Source organism: Vidua chalybeata, chromosome 8 (assembly GCF_026979565.1).
Source record: "Vidua chalybeata isolate OUT-0048 chromosome 8, bVidCha1 merged haplotype, whole genome shotgun sequence".
Classification (NCBI taxonomy): Eukaryota; Metazoa; Chordata; class Aves; order Passeriformes; family Viduidae; genus Vidua; species Vidua chalybeata.
Window position 1 is genome coordinate 2,549,164 of NC_071537.1, and position 20,202 is coordinate 2,569,365.

Below are 20,202 nucleotides of genomic sequence, written 5' to 3' on the forward strand. Positions count from 1 at the left end.
GAGCTCTGCTTGACACCACTTTTCCACTGAACTTGTAAATATTCCTGTTTCATCAAGGAAGCCCCACGAGTTCCAGGTAGAGCAGATCCTAAAGTGCTTTAAAATTCTCTTTCAAGGCTCAGGTAGAGCACAGCTTCCAAAGGAAACACCTCAAAACTCAGGTGGAGTTTGCAGGGTGGAACTTGGCTCCCATAAAAAGGGATGGGATGTGGAGCCCTTCCTGAATTTTCTGGTCAAAACCCAAAAGCCACACGAGCAAAAAGTCTTTAAAACCAAGTCAGTGCAGCAGTGATGAACTGTGCCTGCTCCCCCTGGGATTTCTTTTATCATAATAACAGACAGAAAGGCCTGGATTGGGAAGGTGAAGGGATACAAAATGCATTTTCTTTCTCACATTTTATTTATTATACACACCAGGAGCCTGAGCTATGCTTGCTCAGGGAATCACAGCTTGGAAATTCCCCATTTTTGTGGCTTTGGGAACACCTGGCTTTTCCAGCTGCTCTTCCCAAATAGAAAAAGGATCCACACACTCTGCCTGAAATCACAACACTGGCTCTTTTCAGAGCTTGGTGTTTAGTTAAGTAATAATAAGGTCACTACCGTGGAGCCCCAATAAAAGATAGGAGAAATATCAACAGCACAAGGGGAAAACGGCCTCGATTGTGCCAGGGGAGGTAAAATGGAGAGCTGGGAAAAATTCCTCACTCAGAGGGTGGCCAGGCATTGGAATTGGTTGTTCAGGTGGAGTTTGCCACCCCTGGAGGGATTTAAAAGCTGCAAAGATGTGGCACTTGGGGACTTGGGGCAGTGGTGGCCTTGGACTCCACGATCTTGGAGGTCCTTTCCACCTTAATCATTCTGTTTAAACAGAATCTTCATGCTCCACTCTCATTTCCAGGCTTTTTTTTCCCACTTTTGACAGCTTTCCTTTGCTGTGGGATTCTGACTGGCAGCGGGGAGGTTGGAGGCAGGGAATGTGATCCCTCAGAGGGAGGAAATCCCAACCCATCCTTCAGGGATAGCCCAGTGGAAAAGGCTGGAGCCACCAAAATTCCCTCTCAACGACAGGGTGAACAGTAAAGAGCAGACATAAATGAGAGCAGAAGAAGCACAAAGCTGAAGTGCTTTCAAAATGCAGTTTTTTAACAAGTTAACATGAGAATCTTGACTTTCTGAGCATCCTGAGCAGCAAACACTGAATTCATCACTAATGAGTGGTGAAATTCAGATCTCCACGCCAGGGCAGAAACACACACAACACTTGATTCATGTTTTTCAACCCAACCTTTCATTATCCCCTGATTGCATCTCAATTTGAATAGATTTAGCAAAGAAATTAAACTGAAATTATGGCACTAGACCTCGAGTTCTTGGCCATGATTTAGATGACGAGCAGGACTTACTTGTTAAGGATTTTTGCTCTTTTAGCACTTGAAAAATTCTCCAGTTGCAAAGATTCTTGCGTGAGAAAAGCAACAGCCAGGTGGAAATAGTTGTTCCAGAGCTGAGAGCCCCCAAAATGACAAGAAGAGATTCCATTAATTCTCTGAAATGTTTCTCTACACACCTACAAAACAACTTTAAAGTCTCTGAATTATGCACATAAATATTTAAAGGAGAAAAGAACAGACACCACAGAGATGGTGTTTCTTGATAAATTCTTAATACAGCTCCTCGTTGCCTTTATGTTTCCAACAAATATTTCCCAGCTACAAATCCCAATTCTTTGTGTTTGATGATTCAGGCAGAATCCCAACCCAAACCCTGCTGTGATTCTGTGATTCTGTGACAAGACCCACAAGTCAGGAATGGATCACAACACCTGGAATGAGCCTGGAATGATTTAACTGGGATAACTGGGGTTCACAACCATGAATGAGCCATGAACAAACCCACCAAAACTACACAGGGCAGAAATTTATTGCATTCATATCATTTATTCCATTAAAACTGGGAGTTTTTTTCTTACCTGTAACTCAAAGTTGGCTTGATCAAGGAATTTTTTGTTTAGCATATCTGCATACTGATTAATTGCTCGCAGGAAGACTCTGAAAGATCAAGAGAAAATTACATAATTACACACTTCTGGGGTACCTTTGTATATTTGGCATCCCAATTAGACACAAAATCTGAGTCTGTCTGGAAAGTGAAATTTGAGGCTGATACTTGAAAAGCAGTGTGATCTCACCACTGGTAAGTGTACAGAATTCTATGCAGATGTTCTCCAAATTAATCAAGTAAATTAGCATATGCAGAAACAGAGGGAGTGTTTGGGATAAAACCACTTGTCTTTAAAATATCTTTTCATAATCAAGAGATCATTAAAAATTCAGTTTATTAGTTCTATATAGACATACATGTTTCAAGTTACAGTGTTGTGTCTACGCCAGACCTGCAGCTGGTTGTATTTTAACTTAAAGGTCAATAAAAACACATTTTTAAACACATGAGGCAAAAAAAAACTTCACTTATGGCACAACAGAAATGCTGGTAAAGGACAGCCTTTAAAACATTGTTCACTGCTCTACTTCCCAAATGCTACTTCAGTACCCACTGTAGTTTATGGAGTTCCTAAAACACCTCTTAAATTGCAAAAGGAGTTGGCCTGACAAGCTTGAAAGAGAAAACCAAATGGCACAGGAGAAGTAGGGCACTACATATTCATGGTGCTGAAAAATAAACTGATTATTCCTTGGTAGCCTGATCTCCATTTTCAAAACAAACATGAGATTCCCCCTGCAAACTCCAAATTTATGCTGTGCAGCTGCCAGCTAATACCCAGACAAACGAGCTGCTCTTTGTAGCAGGCTGGGGGAAGAGATTTGTGTCTCCTCAGAGTCCCCAGAGATGATGAAAACCCCTCCTGACATGTTCTGGGTTTGTTTTTTCCCCACCCCAAAACCAATCTTGAAAATGAAAGTTCACCACTGCAAATAAAAAAAAAAAAAAAAAAAATTGAGTCTCCTTCAGGCTGGCAAAAAACCCAAATCAAACCAAAAAACCCCAAACCAAACCAAAAAACCCCAAACCAAACCAGAATTATTTAAAACAAACCAGCTAGAAAGGGTTTGTACTGAATTTAAGATACTTAGCAATTTCTCCTGAAAAGAAAAATTAATATTTAGCTGAAAGTTGGCTATCCAAGAGAAAAGAAGCCTCCAGATTACGCAACATGATGGAAACAGACATTATTTATAAATATTTAAATATTTATATATGGGCACTATGTTGGCAAGCAATTCTTTATGAACATATTGATATATTTATATAAATATATCAATATTTACATACATTCATAAATATATCAAGATGTACATAAATTCATCAGGATGGTAAGAGAGTTTATTTCTTTACATATTGAAATAAATCAATAAAGGGAAAAATTTGGGACATATCTGTAGTATAAGGACAGTTCATCCCCATGGCAGAGTTATGGAGGAGAAAGAAAGGATCTAAACGGGAAAATTAAAATTAAATTTAGAAAGGAAAATAGAAAAATAATTAAAATATGAAACTATTTTTAAGATATAAGCAAATATACATAAAAATCAAGTGCATACATATACACAGGTGTGTTTTATAATATTATTCTTTATAACTAAGATGACAGAGGTATCTCTGGATTTGCACCCAGCCCAGCCAAGGAGGAATTTCAGCACTTCAGCTCATTGTCAGTGTCTTTGTCAATGTTTTGGGCAAGCACTTCATTAAGAGATTTTATAAATGAGCTGAAGCCAGCACACAAATGAACACCCTGCACTGCTCCAAAATATATGGATTTGAGATCTGTGATTCAATTACTGAGCTGTAGCACAAACCCAGACTGAAATCGAGGTTATCTGTGTGATCAGACAGTCACCAGTTTTATCCTCTCCTTAGCCCTGCTTTGCTTGCTGCTTTTGAAAGCTGATAATACGAGGAGATCTGTAAATCTTCCCCCAAAATTAACACCTGAACGTGGTGCAGGGGTCATCCCAGGCTGCTTCCTCATGGACATAAAACTGGTTCCAACTCAGGCAGGATTGTGCCTCCAGCTTAATGATGCTGCCTTAAGACATCACTGGAATGTATTCAATCTGCTCCATCTAATTAAGCCTTGGCACAATCTCATTACTTCATATACCATTATTTTTCTTTGAATTGTAACTCTCATTTTTCCCTTACATTAATTCCAGGGAATACCAACAAAGAATAAATAATACAAACTCTGCTGTATTTGCCACTGGAAAAGGAGCAGAGCACAGAATATGTGTTCAACTGGAGCTGGAATTAAACAACCCCTGGGCATCAGGAGGGTTTAGGAAGCCAGGAAATTCCTCCAATTTTCCATAAAGGAACATCCCAAAGAAGAGATGGAGAGACTTAATGTTGATTTTTGAATTATTGAAACCCCAATTTATTTTTGATTTGATTTGATCAATCCTTCTGTAACTGGATAAATCACTTCCTACATAGGTCAGTGGAGAAATCCCAGTGACAGTCAACAGAACATCATCATCATCATCATCATCATCATCATTATTACTTCTACTACTACTCCTACTCCCACTACTACAATTATTATTACAGTCTATCTTCATTTGCAAATCAAATGTCATGGCAAACCTCACAGCACTTTGCAGGATATTTCAGCACTTCCAGTGCCATGAGCAAAATTAAGATGTGTTTTATCTAATGAAGTTAATTTTAAAAATATATTTATTCAAATACTGGCAAGAAGAAGTAGCAAGTTGCATGATCACTACTCTGAAGAGAGAATTTTCACAGTAAAAAATCATGCTGGATGAATTCTTGGCTCTAACCTGGGCAATGCTTTGTTATCACCTGGGAAGTTGCTGCAACTCATGAATATAAAAACGGTTCAGGTTTATGCCCAAATAAAAACTGAAAGAGGAAGCTGAAATATTTTATCATTCCAGGTGTTAGTTAAATCCTCCTCCTCCAAAGCAAGTCCTGACAATTTTCAGTAACTTCACTGTCAAAAGTTGGAGAAAACAGAAAATGAAGCAAGAAGTGGCTCTTCAGAATAAGTGGAATTAACCCAAAACCAACAGTTCTGTACTGAAAAAGAAAGGAATTGGCTGCTGGAACACTCTCAAGGATAAAAGGTGGACTTGGACATCACTGGCCAAGGGATAAATAATCAAAACTCTCAGCTGGAGAGCATCCCTTGCAGCTCCAGCTCTTATCTCGCTGTAATTAATAACCAAGATTGGCTCTCAGTTGTGTGTGCATAAAAAGAAGTGCTCTTCTTGAAATTCAGTTTCAATGAACAAAAGAATTTATTATCCATGTCAGGAAGAGCCACAGAAGTTAAACTTTGAAAAAGGGAGAAGTTCAGAGCCTGGAACCCAACACAATGGACTCTGCTGCCACGTAAGACAAAAAAACTAATCCGAATGTATTGGGAAAGATTTGTGAGACAAAAGACTTTATCAACCCAATTAAAAGCAGGAAATTAACATTTTCTATGATGTGATTGGAATAGAAGGAATATGATTACAGAAGGAAGTCACTTCAGAATATGTGGAAGAAAAAAGGGCATAAAAATCCACCAAAGAAAAAAATCAACAGCCTGGGCAGAGGAGGTTTTTGTGTGAGCTCTGGGCAAGGGGGGATGGGGATGGCTCCAAAGGCATCCAGAGATTTCTGTTGTCTCTTCTGCCATAGTTTGATCCTCTGAGGCAGGGACTATCCTCTTCTTCTGTCTTTAGAGACCTTCCCCAGAGCAAAATCAGAATAATTTTGGTTGGAAGGGACCTTAAATCCCATCTATTCCCACCTCATTCACGGACAGGGACACCTTCCACTGTCCCAGGCTGCTCCAAGCCCCAATATCCAACCCGGCCTTGGGCACTGCCAGGGATTCAGGGGCACCCTGTGCCAGGGCCTTACACCCTCCCAGGGAACAATTCCTAATTCCCAATATCCCATCTAAATTTACCCATTGTCAGCTTAAATCCATTTCCCCTTTTTCCTCCCCATCCAGGCCCTTGTTCCAAGTCTCTCTCCTCTTGGAGGCCCTGAGAGGGGCTTTAAGGTGTCCCCAGAACCTTTTCTCTGCCACCAGGATTTTTGGCATTTGATCCCTGTTTATGCATTTCCTGATCAGACGTGTATCAGCTCTGCATGATCCAGCAGGAACGGTGAATTGCCCACCACCTTTTGAACGTGACATAAAAGTATGGCTGGGAGCTCTGAGAGAAGCCAGGGAAAAGGAGATGGAGGAAACCATGGCAGAGGTCAACATTAGGAAATACAGGCCATAAAAAATAGAAATTCTCAAAAAAACAAACCAAAAATCCAGGTGACCAAATCTCAGTGACCTCTGCTTGGGTCCATTCACCTTAGGCAGTTCTCATTCCTCCAGGAACTCCTCCCCTTTACGGCTCTCACTCCAGAGTTCATCCATCCAGGAATGTGCTGCAGGTTCATGAACTGACTTCAATTTCAGCTCCTGACTCCTGGGAATGTTTCCTGTTATTGATTATTATTCCCTTCCACTGGGCCCAGAGGTGCTTAATTGGTTTGTGGATGCAGAGATTGCTTCACCAAACAGAGCAAAAACGAATGGTTGGATTCTGTACTTTCCAAAAGGTCCTTTCTTCCCTCCAAACAACCTCACTGCCTCCAGGAGGTGGGAACATACATCAAACCCTGACTTCCAGTGGCAATTGTAAATGAAGGAGGGACAGAGGGATTTGATTGATAAATGGAACAGGAGTCACTGTGCCAAACAACTCATTTTTTTTTTTAGCCCTTTCTCAGGTTCAGTCACTTTTTATTCTGCCCTTCTCCCTCCTAATTAGTCAAGTGACCTGATTTGTTCATGTTTAAAAACATTCTGTGCCCCGTTTTCTCTCACTCGGTTCTGACATTGTTGGAAGGTACTTGCAGGAGCTCCAGGAGCTGAGGAAAGCTGGGTACAGGATGCAGCACCCACCCAACTGCCTCTGCAGAAACACTGCTCTAGAGGAATAATCCAAAGAGAAATACTTAAAAAGTGGAAATATTTTTACAACCTATGCCACTTGGCATGTTACTTAGTTAGCTCCAGTACCCAAGGACTTGGATTTATACTGTGAGTGTTCATGCAAAATATTTCTGACAGAAAAAGAAACAATACAAACTAGGAATGTCCTCCCCACTATTTTTCCTTAAGCAAACATCAAAAAAACAAGTAAAGAAAAAGAATAAGAAAGTGATTTCCTTAATGACAGAGTGATTATCCAAACAAGAATACACAGATAGAGCATAAAATAATTTTGGCTTAGGTGATAATTTGATAAAAGAGAAGGAATTTGGAGTGAGGTTCTAAAAGGCACTATTATGATGGCATTTCAGTTAATTTAGATGGAAGGATAATGAATGCTTCATTGCAGCTGATCAGCCTTCCTGCACATCATCATGCTCCCCATGCCTGAGCTCTGCTTCTCTGGGAGACAAATTCCGTGTGCTTATGGGAGCCAGAGTCCTCTTCTCTTGTCAGGCTGGGTGGGAAACAACAGCCCCAGACCTGGAAATCCCAGAGAAGAACCCAGACCCCAGCAAAGGCTTAGGAAGGCACAAACAGCCCAGCAAAGCCTTCTCTGAGCACCCCTCACCTCAAACCCCTCCATCCCTCTTGCAAAGCATTGTTTTAAACAGCTTTTTTCTTACTTATGAATTAAAAAAAAAAAAAATTTCCCTGGTATTCAAGCTAAATCTCTGCTGGTGCAATCTGAGGCCGTTCCCTCTCCTCCTGTCCCTGTTCCCTGGAGCAGAGCCCGACCCCCCCGGCTGTCCCCTCCTGGCAGGAGCTGTGCAGAGCCACAAGGTCCCCCCTGATCCCCCTTTTCTCCAGGCTGAGCCCTTTCCCAGCTCCCTCAGGAGTTCTCCAGCCCCTTCCCAGCTCTGTTCCCTGCCCTGGACATGCTCCAGCCCCTCCATGTTTGTCTGGTTGAAAAAGATCCAAAACTGCCCCCAGAATCTGAGGTGCCTCACCAGTGTCTCACCATAGGAGACTCAAAGTCATTTCAATGGCTCAGCCTGGATGTACCCTTGCATCTCCCTCAGTTTTCTCCTTTCCCAAAATTTGTCTCTTTTCTTTCCCTCTTCACCTGCCTTTGCACCTCCAGGCCTACCAGCTGCCCACCACAAACAAATTAATTTCATTTAACACCTCTTTATATTTACATATCCCTGCCCAATCTGCTTCTTCCTCTTCAAGAACGTTTTAAAAGTGTTTAAAAGATTCCTTGCAACATCCTCTAATTCAGCGGGCTAAGGAGCAGTCAAAACTTAAAAAAAAAAAAAAAAAAAATAGAAAAAACCTAAATCCTTGATCATTTGCTGCCTTTTGAATTACAATTCCTGGGCTGAAGATGATAATAGCAGAGAGTAATCCCAAAGAAGACTTGCTACTAAATACCCACATTAGCATAATCTCCTCATAATGCCTGCTCCACAGCGGCACAGGTGCTCCATGTCACTTTATTAACCTATTTTCTAACAAATATTTCAGCCCCAGCTTTAGCACATTATCTCTATTAACTGATAGCTCTCCCCTCATTGGTATTCCAGGCCTGGTACCCTCTAAAACAAAGGGGACAGATGAATGAAAAATAACTGAGTTACAAAATGCTGAAGGACAAACTTGTGGGCTGACTACCAACAACCAAGAGGCACAACGGGTTCTTTTCCCAAGGTGCCTCTGGAGCACAGCTCAGGGCTGGGTCCAGCTGGGGTTTGAGCCTCTCCAAGGGCTGGGATCTGTTTGGATAACCATGGACCAGACTGTCCTCACTCTCCTCCTGCCTTGACTATGGGTCTGAGGTCTCAGCTGTGGTTTTTGGATGACTTTGAGTGCAGGAAAGAAGAGGCTTTAGCCTTCTGTCTGAAACATAAACTTTAAGGGATTTGGAGATTTTAGAGGAGCTAAGATTTTAGCTAGAGATAAGCCTTACTAGAGTTAATTAAAATAAATGAGTAGGCCTTGATGAAGTTAGGAGTTAGTAGTTAACTAATAATTGATTGCTTGTCAACACAATGTTTAGTTATCTGGGTTTATAATGAGGAATACAGAAACTGACAAACAGCTTTTAGGAACATGAGACAATTGTGGGCCTCCTCTGCTCTGAAACCAATTGAAGACAAGGGAATGGGAGTTCTACCAAGGTTCATTTGTCATATTTGCATTGAAAATATTTCATATTTGCATTGAAAAGGTAGAAAGGCCAGAATGAGGAAGACTTCATTTACTTCCTCATTTTGGGACCCCTCCCCATGAAAGGGACCACCGACCCATTTCAAGGAACAAACTACGCATGCTTAATAATTGGAATGATTAGCACACGGAGCAAGGAATGGGATGTACCAAAATGATGAATATGTGTTTGTATTTTGGGTATTCAATTCTGGTGTGGACAAAAGGACTCTGTAATCATTGGAAAGGCGCAGTGTGCATTTGGGAGCTGTCCCGCACGCTGCCCGGCGCCGCAATGAACATACACTTCCTAACTTTAAACTGTCAGAGAGTTTTCGTCCGTCACAGCTGGATATCGGTACTAGATCAATATCCAGATTTCTTTAATAAATCATGTCCTCTTTCCCAAAGCAACTTTGCCCCCTGGAATTTGATCTCCATGGACAGAACCGTCCGTACTCAATTTCAGCACCTGGAGAATTTTATGGCAGAGCAGTAAAAGCTTGGAAATTACGTTTTCTAATGGAAATGCTAGCAGACAATTTAATTTAGGAGGTTTTAGTTAAGGCTACAATGCTGGCAAAGTAGCATCTCTTGCAAGTGGACAGTGTTACTATTGCTCTAGTCAAAAGTTATTATTCTAAAGGAGGCAGACTTGCTGAATTCCAAGAGACTTTCTATTGTGGCAGCTGGCAAAAACTCCCAGCAGAGCTTGTAATTTCAAACAAATGTAATTTGTTGGAGTGCTGCTGGAAGGGATCTGTGCCATCAGGTGAGTTATTAAACAAGCATTTCATTGTAGTGCAGTGCTCAATAAAATGCAGAAAGCCTTTGCTAGGACAGAAATCATCACCTTCCCCTCTGCAAAGATCAGAGAATTCCAGAAGGGTTTGGGTGGGAAGGGACTTTAAAGATCACCCAGTGCCACCCCCACCATGGGCAGGGACGCCTTCCACTGTCCCAGGCTGCTCCAACCTGGCCTTGGGCACTTCCAGGGATGGAGCAGCCACAGCTTCTCTGTGCCAGGGCCTCACCACCCAACTTGTCACCTCAGTTCTTGTTTTGACTTGATTTCACAAAGGAATCCGACCACTTTTTGCAGAGGTAAAAATCAATATAGAATTTTTTTTTCCTGTTGCACTGCTTTTCACACAAATGTTCAGTCCAGAAAGAGAAATAATTACAAGAGAAGTAATCCCGGAAAGGTTGGGAAAGGGCATGACAGGCAAATTTTCCTGCAATGCACGGAAGTTCTGGCTGAATTTGGCAAAATGTTTTCAAATACTTGCCAGTGCCTCAGGGTTTGCAGCAGGGGAACCTCCCTTACTCCGTGCTGACAGCGCTGGCCTCTGCTCCTTCCCCATTTCCATGGATACTGGAGGTGATTAAGGCCACTTTAGCTACTTATGGATAAATCAATAGAATTGATCGGCTACATTTCAAATTATTTGGCATTCTCATCCATCTTGCCATCAACTGGGAAGACAATTGAACCTGGCTAAACAAATGTCGTGACGTTGCTTGGAAAAGAATCTCCCTTTTTTCCTTTGGTTATTAAATTTATCAAATTGCACAAGAGAATAGCAATGAGGAAAAAGAAAGCAATCTGCAAAGGTTGGGTTATCACCTCTCCAGTGCTGGGGTCACCAGTGAGAAATTCCATTTGCTGAAGTTTCCCCTGGAATGTGAAGTTCATTCTGATGGCAGAAAGTTTCCGTGAGAGCTGAATTATCCCAATGCCTTGCCGTGACTTTTACTTTCTAACCCAAGCAATCAAAAGCACAGAGGCACTGCCCAGAAGAGCTGAACCTTCACAAAACTGGAGTTCATCTCCCCAGCAAGCAGAGACTCCCTGGGAAGAGGTTAAAATGGGATTTCTTGTAAGAGATGAGCGGGATAAACCGCAGCAGCTGCTCTGACAGCTTTGTGAAGGGAACACTGGTGCAAAGTGAAAAAAACCATCTTGCTGGAGCTTTAGGTGAGCCCATGTTTGATCCAAAGGGTGGCTCGGATATTACAGCGACACAAAAGGCGTTAGGGAGGCAGTGGGGTGTGACGGGAGCGGCGCTCGCCTCCTGTGCCCGTCCTGCCCGCCTCACCCAGCTGTCAACCTCTGCACAAGATCCCTGCTTTGCTGCTCTTCCCAGAGCTCCCTCTGCACCCTGCCTGATATCTCTGGAGTGGAATAAATGCTTCACTGGGATGCTTCAACATCTGACAGTAGCAGCATCCCCCCAGCAGAGGAGCTCAGCCCCTCGGCGGCTCTGAGCAGATTCTCTGGCTCTGTGGGCAGGGTTAAATCACCCTGCACACCCTACAAACAGTCCCAGGTGATACAGCACAAAATTCAGCCTGGCAGAGCACACAGTGCTGTTAATAATGTGGGTTTTTCTGTTCTGCAGGGCAGCAGAGGGACATTGCCAACCCCACAAACAGATCCATTTTGGCCTTTCAGCAGGGACCACACCAAGGTGTGGGGGCTGCAGTGCAGCTTCTGGATGGGCTCCAGGCAGGATTCAGTGCTGCTCTGAACATGCCAGTCCTTCCCAGAATTTTCCAGCTGGGGATTAATTTCTGCCTGGTGAAATCAAAGCCCAAGAGCCAAACACAGTCAGGGTCAAAAAAACACAGCCAAGTGTGTCAATGGGACAAAGGCTTGGATAAAAAGTGGTTTATATCAAACAAGCAATGAAATAGAATTGTGGATGTAAATCCTTGCCTGCCCCTGGATCCCTGGAAGTGTCCAAGGCCAGGTTGGACAGAGCTTGGAGTACCCTGGGACAGGGGAAGGTGTCCCTGCCATGGCAGGGGGTGGATCTGGATGGGCTTTTAAGTCCCTCCCAAACCAAACCATTCTGGGATTCTCTGAAATCAGGTTCTCTGCAATTTCTTTTATACAATACTTTAATTTCACTCCCTTTGTTAATCCCAAGAAAGTTCTTAAGGCTACTAAATTATGCTGTGTGGCTAAACAATTGTTACAGCTACAGGAAATTCTCTGGCTATTGAAATACAAACAGTGCTTTAGAGCACCACAGCACTAAAATTTGATTTCTGACGGGTGAGTTTGAGACAGTGCAATAACCTCCAGGCACAGCTGCCCTTGGGTGAATCCTCACCTTCCCAAGGCAGAGCCATGGAAAAGTTTGCTTTACTATGGACACAGCAATAAGAAAGTCTACAAAAGTGTGCAAGACTTATTTCCTTGGAATTTAGGAATTGGACACCAGCACATTGGAGCACCATCAATCCCACAGTGCAGAGGGAGGGATGGAGTGCCAAGGAAGTTAATTCCTATGTGGAAAATATTCCTGAGCCTCACAAGGACAAGACAACCAGGCAGTCCCTTCACAAAAATCAATGTCCCTGGGCTGGTTCTCCTGCACTGGGGCAAAGTAGAGCTGGGAACAAGGTCCAAAAAGCATTTCTGCACCATTTCTGCTCCTCTGATGCTGTTCCCTGGCCTGAATTGCACAGTTTGGCTCTCTCCAGATAGAAGATTTATAATGCCAATAGCACTGAAAGCAACAGCTTCTCTGGGAGTAGACTGCAATTATGTGATGGGCTCACAGAAGCAAAAAAAAACCTAAGTGGGGAAAAATTTAGATTAATCCTGATAGGAGATTTTCTCACTCAGAAAACACAACCAAACCAAATGCTCAGGTTTTTTTCACCCAGTGCTTGTGTATGGAGTAACACCTAAAGCCATCCTCATTTTATAGGATTGCATTAGAGAATCCCAGAATGGTCTGGGTTGGGACCATAAAGATCATCCCATTCCATGGGCAGGGACACGTTCCACAGCCCAGGATGCTCCAAACTCACCATTCCAGGACTAAACCAATTCACAATTCCTTCATCCCTGGCCTGAGTGGTGTTTCAGCATCCATGTGGGATGGGCAGCACTGCCTGGTCACTAAAACTCAGGATATCAGCAAAGCAGGGCCTAACAAAGCTGGGAACTGAGCGGGATGCAGGGACTAACACCGGGATGCAGAGGGATGCTGGCATCCAATGACTGTGGCAAGCACGTTTCTCTCTCTCTCTCAGGATTTTTCATTGAGGTGCACAGAGAGAAATGAAAGAGAAAACAATTCCTATTTCTGCTCCTTGTTTTCCCCATGTGGAATGTGTTTGGAGAATTGTTTACCTGGGGGTGATTGCTTGGTTGGATTCCGGTGAGGATTGTTTGAGCCTGGTGGCCAATCCAATCCAATCCAATCCAATCCAACCCAATCCAATCCAACCCAATCCAATCCAATCCAATCCAATCCAATCCAATCCAATCCAACCCAATCCAATCCAATCCAATCCAATCCAATCCAATCCAATCCAATCCAATCCAATCCAATCCAATCCAATCCAACCCAATCCAATCCAATCCCAATCCAATCCAATCCAATCCAATCCAATCCAATCCAATCCAATCCAATCCAATCCAACCCAACCCAATCCAATCCAATCCAATCCAACCCAATCCAATCCAATCCAATCCAATCCAACCCAACCCAATCCAATCCAATCCAACCCAACCCAACCCAATCCAATCCAATCCAATCCAATCCAATCCAATCCAATCCAATCCAACCCACCTGTGGCTGGACCCTCAGAGAGGGTCAGGAGTTGTGAGGAGTTAGATATGATAGTTAGAGAAAGTAGCATGTAGTTTTTAGTATCCTCTTTTATATAGTATATTAATATATTATAGCATAATTATAATAAAGAAATCATTCAGCCTTCTGAACTAAGTCAGACATCAGCATTCTTCCCGTTGGGTTCGCCGACATCTACAACAAATGACCCGTGAAGGGCAAGGAAAAATCTGCTTTTCCAAGGGATATTGATGCTTGTGCAGAGCAGATTTGCCAGAGTTTTCAGCTCCATCTGCAGCAGATATTATGGAAAGCCTGGCAGCAGCCAGGAATGATCTAGGCCAGCAATGATCAATGGGATCAAAGGTTTATACAAGGTAAAAAGCTCCATTTCCTGGATTTTTGCCAGAGAAATTAAAAGCAGAATGGCACACACAGGTTGTCCAGATTTTAAGTAATTTCATCTTTAACATCAGCAATATCCAGACATTGATCCCTGAAAATGGATCCCAAAGGATACTAAAAGTGGCAGCACAAAACCTGGGATATGATTTATAGTGTAACAAAGCTTTACAGGAGCCACACAAAAGCCTTCAAAAAGCTTTTGCTTTGGATCACACCCAGAGGCCAAAGAGGTTTGAGAGTCACTGCTGAATAGCTAGGGATTGAGAAATTCAGGAATTAGCTTTTTCTGCCTGATTTTCAGATAAAAACAGTACTTTCAAAGAAAACATGCAATAAGTGTTTCATAAATTATTGCAGAAGATTTCAAGGTTTTACTTTTTTTTTTCCTAAAAGTGTCATCTGAGATAAAGATTTTTTTCTCCTTCTTCCTGTTCCTCTCATTTTTTTAGAAATAATTGCCTCTGCCCCTTGATGTTTAGGCTGAGTCATTTAACTTTTACTGGGGAAAATAGCAAAGGTGTTTTTTTTTTTTTTTTAATCTATATCTACCTTAGTATTAATTTTGCTCTATTAAAATTGGGAAATTCTCACTTTATTAATATTTAAGTTAGCTTCTTCTACCCCATACACAGCATTTAATGGTGCAAATGGGCCTCAAAAATTGTGATTTAGTCCATGACATAAGAGAGAATTAAATGATGACACTACTCCAGTGCTGTTCCTGTAATAGGGAGTGTGTTCATTTAGGTCACAGTCACTCACATTTGTAATTCATGACAAAATATAAAATATTTTTATATATCATATTTTTATTCCCAAGGCATCATCAAGTGTTTAAGAGCCAAATGTCACTAAAAAGGGAGAAACAGAGACTTGTGCAGAGCCCTCCTATGATTGAACTCTTCACATGTTGACATTTTCCTCAGAAACTCCCTAATTTCCTTCAGGAAAGTTCCCAACTGGGGCCACAAACCCTGCTCAGAGCCTCTCACCTCTCATGGAATGAGCAAACAGAACTAATCTGCTTTTCATCAACAATTCAGGCTACAAGCCCTCATTAAAAATACTCCCATTAAAAACACAATGTTGCAGCCCAGCTACAAATAACTGTGATTTTCTCTGTGCCACCCTAGGATAATTCACTTGTAGAGAAACACAAAGACAGAATTAAAACCAGCTCGTGGTCCAAATTAACCCTCCACGTATTATTTCTGCAAGACACCACCTTAATTGCAATTATGCATTCAGGGACCAACATGACACTTTGTTCTTAATTTGTACACAGTAAAACAAATGGGGTTTTAAATGAATGAAAAAAGTAAATATTAGTCTGTGACAAATCATGATTACGGGGGGTCACAGCTGTTTAAATTGACTCCTGCTAGGGAATTTCAGATTATGACAAACACAGATTTTTTTTTTTTTTTTGAAGCTGCTTTGGACAGCTCAGGAAGTTGGGGGACACTTGGTTTCTTTCAGAATTCCTTTAAAACCCATTTACAGGGACAGGTTTGGAACTCACACCACTATTTCAGCACCTTGCTTTGCCTAAATTAATGACAACAGCACTAGGCCAACGGGATGTGGCACTTGGGGACATGGGGCAGTGGTGGCCTCGGCAGTGCTGGGAATGGTTGGACTCAGTGGTCTCGGAGGGCTTTTCTGACCTGGACAATTCCATGATTCTACAGAAAATCTCTGACTTACTCCACCTGCTCCAGCCCTGCATGGAGCCAGGGAAATGCAGCAAAGAAGAACAGAAAACCATGGAATGATTTAGGTTAGGAAAACCCCCAAGATCATCGAGTCCAACCATCCCCAGCACTGCCAAGGCCACCACTGCCCCACGTCCCCAAGTGCCACATCCACACGTTTATTGAGCACTTCTAGGGATGGGGACTCCAAACCTCCCTGGGCAGCTGGGCCAGGCCTGGACAAACCTTTTCATGAAGGAATTTTCCCAAATATTCACCCTGAGCTCAGCCTGAGGCCGTTCCCTCTCCTCCTGTCCCTGTTCCCTGGAGCAGAGCCCGACCCCCCCGGCTGTCCCCTCCTGTCAGGAGCTGTGCAGAGCCACAAGGTCCCCCCTGATCCCCCTTTTCTCCAGGCTGAGCCCCTTCCCAGCTCCCTCAGGAATTCTCCAGCCCCTCTTGCAGCGAGTGTGGGATGCCCCAGCAGGGAGAGCAGAGGTCTGGCAGAGCTGGAACTCACAGGGTGTTGAATGTCTTTGAGACAGAAACGTTTTGTGCTGACCCCACTTTGTACATCAGAAGGTGCCACTGAGCAGCCAGAGACCTCCCATGTTAAAAGCTCTGCCTTTATGTCCTGCAAGGGCAATTTCTGATTTTGCTACTCAATAAAGGCAAGGTGCCCCGAGGTGAAACCTGTAAATAACAAATCCAACCACAATTGGTGTTAATCCTCGAGCAGGAAAATGCTGCTATGATGTACAAACAAAATACAGGGTGTGAATGTTTTATCTCCTGTTTGGTTTTAGAGAATAAATAAAACTTGGTCCATTCAGCTGGAACTGCAAAGGTAATTTCACTGCTGCCTCTGACAACAACTGAAACTTCATTTTCTCCTTTAAGAAGTCTCAGCACCCACAGGAGTGGGATCGATCAGGGTGAGAAGCAAAGCTGTGCTTCCCTTCCTCCTCTCCTGCTGAATCCAATATTTTCTCCTTTTATGTGCAGGACAGTCAATGGACACATCACTGCCCAGAGAGGATTACCTGGCTCAGGAGTAGGAGGGCAGGACAAACACGTGGGAAACTCCTCATCCCAGGGGAGCATCATCCAAAACCTGCTGGGCCTGGGCTGACAAATCCCACATGCAAGGACTCTGCTGACCATAAAACCGTGGAATTCCAGACTGGTTTGGGCTGGAAGGGACTTGAAAGATCTTCTCATTCCACCGTAGCCATGGGCAGGGACACCTCCCACTGTCCCAGGCTGCTCCAACCTGGCCTTGGGCACTGCCAGGGACCCAGGGGCAGCCACAGCTGCTCTGGGCACCCTGTGCCAGGGCCTTACACCCTCCCAGGGAACAATTCCTTCCCAAAATCCCATCTAAACCTACCCACTTTCATCTTAAAGCCATTCCCTGGGTCCTGTCCCTCCATCCCTTGTCCCCAGTCCCTCTCCAGCTCTCCTGGAGCCCCTTCAGGGTCCAGAATTGGCTCTAAGGTCTCCCCAGAACCTTCTCCTCTCTGGGCTGAACACTGATCCTTCCTGATCCCCATCTTTCTGCTGGAGGTTCTCACTTCCCAAATATTGCTGCAAAAAAAGCACTTTGTGGAAACATCCCCCCATGGATTCAGGGAAAAAGAGCTCGGATGGGTTTGTGTGACTGAAACCAAATGAGGTAACCCAGTTATTTTAACCAGCTGATCTGCTGAACCCCTTTGCTGTGAGCTGCAGCAGCTCTGAACCTTCCTAAAACCTTGTTCAGATGTGAACTCGGGGAAAAAGAGCCCTTGGAACAATAAATCCTTTGGAGTGTGGTTAGAGACCCAAGGATAATAAACCCCAGGCTCATCTAAACCTTCTCTAGAGCTGGTGCTGCTCCTAATTGGGATGGATGTGCTTTGCCATGGAAGAGCTGGGTAAGGATTGGGTTGTTAAAACACAGGTTTATAGGACCCATCCTGTAAAATGATGGATCAGGAACATGTCTTACATTATCAAATTACCCCAAGAATTGGAGTGTTTTGCATGTAAAGCTTCAGTGCTAATAACGCTGTGCCAAATTAGTGGCAATGAATAGATGCTGAGTAAATAATCCCGTTTTGTTGTTAGTTCCTAATGGATCTGTTGATAGGAAACAACCTCTCTATCTGTTTCCATCAGGATAATTTGATAACCCATCTGTATTAGTTAAACTGCAGATTTTGTAAACACTGAGGCCGAGTGATTTGTAACAGGAGCAGGATGTAGGAACCACTCTCCTAAAGTGTTTTTTAAATTGCTTTGCTCGCAGCTACAGAGTTTGCCATAAAGAATGATCCCTCATTGTGAAATTTCCCAGCCTCAGGAGTGGTCCTGGAGCTGAGGAAGGGACAGGCTGATGATTTAAGACTATTTAATGCCCTGCTTGTTGTGGAACAGAGAGCTGGAGACCTTCCTGCTCTAGCAGAACACAGCACTGCAGTTCCTTAATGCCCGAAACTGGGAAACTGATTTATCACCTATTAGGTCTTATTAGATCCCATTCAGTAGGAAAAATGAACTGCTGGAGCTGGATGGCAGAAAATTAATTTGAAATAAATGTTATAGAGTCAAGCTTCTTCTGCTCTTCTCTTCAAGCCTCTGTGGCTGGGGTTTTCCAGGTTGGATGTGAGTTCTTGCAGGGAGGCATGCTGCGATCATTTTACACATTTATAGTTCAGATTAAAAAAAAAAAAAAACCCCAAACATTTTCAGTGCACATCTCCTTCATGGAGGGGCAGGGGAAGGGCAGCTCTCCAGGTGTGCCAGGGTATGGGACCCACTGGGGTTTACTTATTCCAGATGCATTTCTTCCCCAGGAAAAGGAGCCTTTGCAGAGCTTTTCCCACATTTCAGATTTTTATGAGTTTTAATCTATTGTTTAAAATTCTAAGAATGGCTTCCCACTGCCAGAGGACAGGGATGGATGGGATATTGGGAATTAGGAATTGTTCCCTGGCAGGGTGGGCAGCCCTGGCTCAGGGTGCCCAGAGCAGCTGTGGCTGCCCCTGGATCCCTGGCAGTGCCCAAGGCCAGGCTGGAGCAGCCTGGGACAGGGGAAGGTGTCCCTGCCATGGCAGGGGTGGGATGGGATGATCCCTTCCAACCCAATTCATTCCATAATTCCCTGACAATTCCATGACCACCAAGGTTAAACTCCCCAAAAATTCACAACCCTATGGGTTCTCTGGGGTGAGTATTTGCCCATACCTTTAAAAAACTAAGCATTACATTAACTTTCCTTAATTTTGCATAGAATTATAAATAATTTTTTCAGCTTTTATGACTCAGATGTGAACTGGGCTATTTCAGCAGAGGTATGGGTTAATAATCCTAGGGAAAATGGACGAGTTATCAAAATGGAGCTGAACATTCCATGCGAAAATAATCTATGAGCTGACTCCTGTTCTTCACTGCTGGTTGTTCACTGCATGGGCACAGGCAAATTACTTCATTCCTCCATGAATCAACTTGAACATCTGTAAGGTCAACATAATGCAGATGATCTTCCCCAGCTGCTCCGAGATTCTTCCAAAAATAATTCAAATTAATATTATTGTTGTTATATAAAACTGTCACTACAAATCTTTCTTTATGGCAAACAAAGCATCTTTGACAATGGCCCTTTAGCAAAGAAGAGCTGAAGAAGTTGGCAAAGTTTAATTTTCCCACAACGCCCAGTTGCTGGAGTAACAAATCCAGTGGATGATTTTTCAGTATAAAATGCAGGAATAAAATTCTATAAATATATTCTTGCCCACAAGATCATATTTGGCCCATTTGCCATTGATATTTGTGTGATAATTATCTCAAAAAATATTTTAAGTTACCTGAATTCAAGCCAAAAGTACCTTTAAATCGTTTTCAAGCCAGAAGTACCTTTAAATCAAATACCCAGTTAAGTAAGTGGACTGTGAATGGAAGATCAAATTTATGTGTGACTTTTAACTTCACATAAAAAATAAAAATATCTTTTAGCATGAAAAATGAGGCACCATAAGAAAATGCTCTTGAAGAAAGGTCATTAGAACATTATAGATTAAAATTCATAGAAAATGGAAAACCACATACTGAATTCCTGATAAAGAAATCACTGATTTTCTTGAACCTTATATTGGCATGAAATGTATATAAACTTTAGTTTGGAGTTTATACCAAGCTCACTCCCAGCTCTCTGCCACTGCCTCAGAATCAGCGCAAAGACTGAAGCAAAACTGAAATGCAAATTAAAAGAACCAAAACTGCAGCCTGACTAATCCCTGAATCTTGGAGTCCTAATTGATATGGTTGGGAAAAGCCTCTGGGATCA

The 20,202-nt window shown here is 42.9% G+C and overlaps 1 protein-coding gene across 3 annotated transcripts in view; it reads right to left on the minus strand.

The window, feature by feature from the left end:
- Positions 1-20,202, minus strand: part of DOCK1 (dedicator of cytokinesis 1) — a 273,681-nt gene that overhangs the window by 76,199 nt on the left and 177,280 nt on the right. For all 3 annotated transcript variants that reach the window (XM_053949419.1, XM_053949420.1, XM_053949418.1), the window contains exons 30-31: positions 1,973-2,051; positions 1,407-1,507 (exon numbers count right to left, since the gene is read on the minus strand). In XM_053949419.1, the coding sequence (XP_053805394.1) occupies positions 1,407-1,507; positions 1,973-2,051 (180 nt within the window). The remainder of the gene's footprint in view (positions 1-1,406; positions 1,508-1,972; positions 2,052-20,202) is intronic.